The 4,477-nt window shown below is 35.8% G+C and overlaps 1 protein-coding gene across 1 annotated transcript; it reads left to right on the top strand.

The window, feature by feature from the left end:
* The first annotated feature begins 2,965 nt into the window (after nucleotides 1-2,965).
* On the top strand, nucleotides 2,966-3,916 carry LOC117029642 (olfactory receptor 5L1). Its single transcript, XM_033118865.1, has one exon. The coding sequence runs from the start codon at nucleotides 2,966-2,968 to the stop codon at nucleotides 3,914-3,916; it is 951 nt and encodes a 316-aa protein (XP_032974756.1).
* Nucleotides 3,917-4,477: the final 561 nt, after the last annotated feature.

The following is a 4,477-nucleotide window of genomic DNA, read 5'->3' as shown; positions in this document are numbered from 1 at the left end:
ATACAATTTTTATTTGTTAACTATACCTCTGTAAATCTACAAAAATAATTAAAAGAATAAAACAATGTGTAAAAAGGGAAACGTTAGTTGAGTAAATAAAGATAACTTTTGCTATGACTTGTTATACAAAAATTTTTGGAGTCATGGGAATGATTGTGGTGCATAGGGAGAAGTCATTTAAACTTTTGGTTTATTTTCATATGAAATGTTTTTAAATATGGTGTTGATTTTCTTCAGGATTTCTAAGAAACTAAAATTACACCAGAAAACAATAATTAATTTTAATTGGTTGTTTTGAGGCCTCACTAAAAGAAAGCTATTTCCTCTTGGGTCCTGGTGGCACAGGGCGTGGAAGTAAATATAAGGGTTTCAAATGTCCCTCAAACCCATTCTCTGGAGGCAGAAGGGGGCTGTGTTTTCTACTGGCAGGTTTGTTTGCCGATCAGAGAAAACAGGGATATCCTTTCTATGAATGGTATTTAGAAAATGCATTAGATTCAGTCAGTTTTTCATGAGAATAATGATTTGGGGGAAATGTTGAGCCACTGAGAACAATTAATTATCTGGAACAGGAAGTGCTCACTTTCTAGAGTTTTGAGTAGAGGGTCTGACTACTGAGCTCCTGCATAGCAGCGTCCCCACAGCTGTTTCCTGGGAGTGGGAGAAAGAAGGACCCTGAGAGTTTTCAGTATATATCTCTCTGCCATTGTGAATGTTTGGAAGAGTCCTGCAAGGGAGAATAGGCAGGTACTTAAATAAATTTGAATGGAAAGGAAGAAAAGGAACTTCTGGAGAAATCTAATAAATAGAGCTATCTCTTAATAAGATTTTAGACCATGGAAAAAATATTCTGGCTCACCAGGGCAAAAATAAAGAATTTCTGGGAAGAAATTATTAGGAAGAAAATTTTACATACCAGATTTCCTAGTTTCAAAGATAATACAAATTGTTGAACCCTTGTGATGACATCGTTTGAGAGATAAGCAAACATGTTTAATTTGTACATTAGTTTTAAGTCAAACAGAAGAAACATAAAAATCTACATAATCAGGGAAATAAGGCAGTAGTTGTTAACGACTGTTGATTATACACCCCTAAAGTGCCCCACACCTCCACTGCCTCAAGGGGACACTGAAAATATCCAGAGACTTTTTAAAAACTTTTATTAAATTTCTTGGGGTGACACTGGTTAGTAAATCCATATAGGTTTCAAGAGTACATTTCGATAATACATCATCTATATATCACATTGTGTGTTCACCACTCAGAGTCAGTTCTCCTTCCATCACCATATATTTGACCCCCTGTACCCTCCTCTACCACCCTTCTTGCCCCTTGTTTTGGGTTTACCATAAAGTAGTTTTTTATTATCAGCCTAGACAATTAGGAAGACTATTTTCCAAGTAGATTTTCCTGTTTTAACTCTGAAGTGAGCCAATCATTAGGGGTTTTGGGTCAGGTAATGAGAAAACCATGACTATAGGAAAGTGATTTGTTTTCACTACTTTAAAATTAGTTCAAGATATGGTGATAAAACCAGGTTATGCCTCCAGTCCAGAGTCTCTTCACTCAGTTTTCATTACACATATGTGTATGACATCATGGGTATATTCTTCCTGATCTGGAAGGAAGAGCAGAGAATAAAATCTCTCAACTTTCATATACCTTTTGTTTAAAGACAGGCCTTATGGTAGATCCCCTTAGATAGAATAAACAATATAACCACTTTCCCCAGGCAACCACTTGAGAGAAGCTGGGAAAGTTTTCACTTACCTCTTTTTCAGTGTGGGTAAAGGATTTATCTTTGTAAGGTTGTAGCCAAATCAAAATATTAACTTATGATATTCATACCTCATATGTATTCATACCTCAACAGATACATTTTATTAAAATCTACATATATAGAGGAAGTGCAGTAGATATATATTTTTTGAAATAAACCATCTCCATGTCATTTTAAATAATGAAACTTTCTGCCAGGATATGTTGTACCATAGTTTAACAATTGCTCTGTTTTTTTAAAAAATTAATTTATTTATTTTAAATTTATTGGGGTGACAATTGTTAGTAAAATTACATAGATTTCAGGTGTACAATTGCTCTGTTTTTGACAATTAATTTTTCCCATTTGTGAATATAATAAACAATGCTGCAATGTAACTTTGGATATAGTTTTTCACAATTGGTAATTGTAATTAAACAATTCTTATAACAGCTTGCTATGAATAAAATTGCTCAATATCAAAGAGCTTTTATTGTAGTCAGGTTTAAGCCTTTGTTATATGTTTCCTACTTGCTGTCTAGAAAAAATTATACGAGGGTTATATCTTTCTTAGTCAATATTGATATTGATCAATATCATTATAATTAATTTAATCACTTTATTAAGTTGGCTAGTAAAAATGATGATGGATTTCAGTATATATTTTAAATTCCTGTTTTCGTTGAGAATAATTCCAAATTTAGAGAGTACTCATGAGCCACTCATCTCAAAGAAATTGTCAAACTCCCCAACAAGGGAATTGTACAGTTCTTCGTACGTTGCGAATTTAAGCTACTGATAGACTGACCTAAAGAAAAAAAATAGTGTATGTTATATGGGATCACAATAGCTTTTATTCTACTTGAACATACTACATTTTTCAGGGAACAGGATCTCATATGTCTTAAAATACACCACCTGATCTAATGTATACATCACCTAATTTATTTAATCAACTCAATTATTGTGGAGGATAACAGTTTGGAATCGTGTAGTTTTCTGTTGACACTTTCAATTTGCTCAGTGGGATCCACTGAGACACTGAACATTTAGAACTAATTGACAATTATATATCAAATACACTGTGTTTGACATCAGTGTTATATTTTCTTTATTTAATATGAATGTGTGTTTTCTCTGTTATTCCCATTTTAGAAGAAACACAAAACGTATTTGGTTTTCCAAACCTGACACGTGTTGGAAATGGGGCAGGAGAACTGTACCGTTGTGACAGAATTCATTCTTCTTGGGTTATCAGATGTCCCTGGGCTGAGAGTCTTTCTCTTCCTGTTCTTCTTTCTCATCTATGGAGTCACGTTTCTGGCCAATCTCAGTATGATTGCACTGATTTGGGTCAGCTCTAGACTTCACACTCCCATGTACTTTTTCCTCAGCCACCTGTCCTTTGTAGATTTTTGCTACTCCACGACTATTGTGCCAAAGATGCTGTACAATATCTTAAACAAGGAAAAAACCATCTCCTTCCTGGGATGCATGGTGCAATTCTACTTGTTTTGCGCATTTGCAATTACTGACCTATTCCTGCTGGCTGTGATGGCCTATGACCGCTTCTTGGCCATTTGTAACCCCCTGCTCTACATGGTCTCCATGTCCCAGAAACTCCGTATTGTGCTGGTGTCTGGCTGCTACCTTTGTGGGACTGTGTGTTCTCTGATTCACTTGTGTTTAGCTCTTGAAATCCCATCCTATAGATCCAATGTGATTAACCACTTCTTTTGTGATCTGCCCCCGCTCTTATCTCTTGCTTGCTCTGACGTCACGATGAATGAACTGCTGCTGTACATTGTGGCCACGTTCAATGAGGTCATCACCAGCATGATCATCCTCACCTCCTACTTGTTTATTGTCATCACCATCCTGAGGATGCGCTCTGCAGAGGGAAGGCGCAAAGCCTTTTCCACCTGTGCCTCCCACCTCACAGCCATCATTGTCCTCCAGGGAACAATCCTCTTCACTTATTGCCGGCCTGGTTCTGGTAACAGTGTGAATACTGACAAAGTGGCCTCGGTGTTCTACACCATAGTGATTCCCATGCTGAACCCCCTGATCTACAGCCTGAGGAACAACGATGTGAAAGAAGCTCTCAGAAAAGTGGTGGGCTCTAAATTCCTTTTTGAGAAGTTCTTTTTTTAACTAGAGTCAGGGTTTCACCAGTGGACTTTAAAGATGAACTTGTTGGGGTGGATGTGAAAGAAAAATAAAATAGGGAAGGATTTTGTATGTGGGAGAACTTTGCCTGCTCTTTTTGTTTTCCGTGTCCCTGTATTATTATCCATTTCTTTTCCTTTTTATGGGCTGCTTCATATGCATCTACTGCCTTTGCTGTTGTTCTCCAATCTCTAATAGCTATAATGGGGTTTTGGAATGGTATTGTTAGACTCAGTTTTTTGGTTTGAGATTGTATAAATATATTTCTAATAAAGTGCACATAAAGAGACATCATTATCCTTAATGAACGCAACCATTCTTGTTAAAGTGCCTTCATTTTTTTTTTTATGTGGAATGAGTATACATTTGTCTCATAGTCTGTTTTCTCATGAAAATTTAGAGTGAATTTTCTATATGTTTATGTGTATTTTGGGGTATTACCTTTTAGTCATTTATGATTATTTTCTTTTTCGTTACCACTTCTATTGCTATTGTTTTTACTTTTACCTTTTTTTCTCTATTCTACCTTAATTCTTTATTAAAGAT

Source organism: Rhinolophus ferrumequinum, chromosome 11, assembly GCF_004115265.2.
Source record: "Rhinolophus ferrumequinum isolate MPI-CBG mRhiFer1 chromosome 11, mRhiFer1_v1.p, whole genome shotgun sequence".
Classification (NCBI taxonomy): Eukaryota; Metazoa; Chordata; class Mammalia; order Chiroptera; family Rhinolophidae; genus Rhinolophus; species Rhinolophus ferrumequinum.
This window is presented reverse-complemented; position numbering and strand designations above follow the sequence as displayed.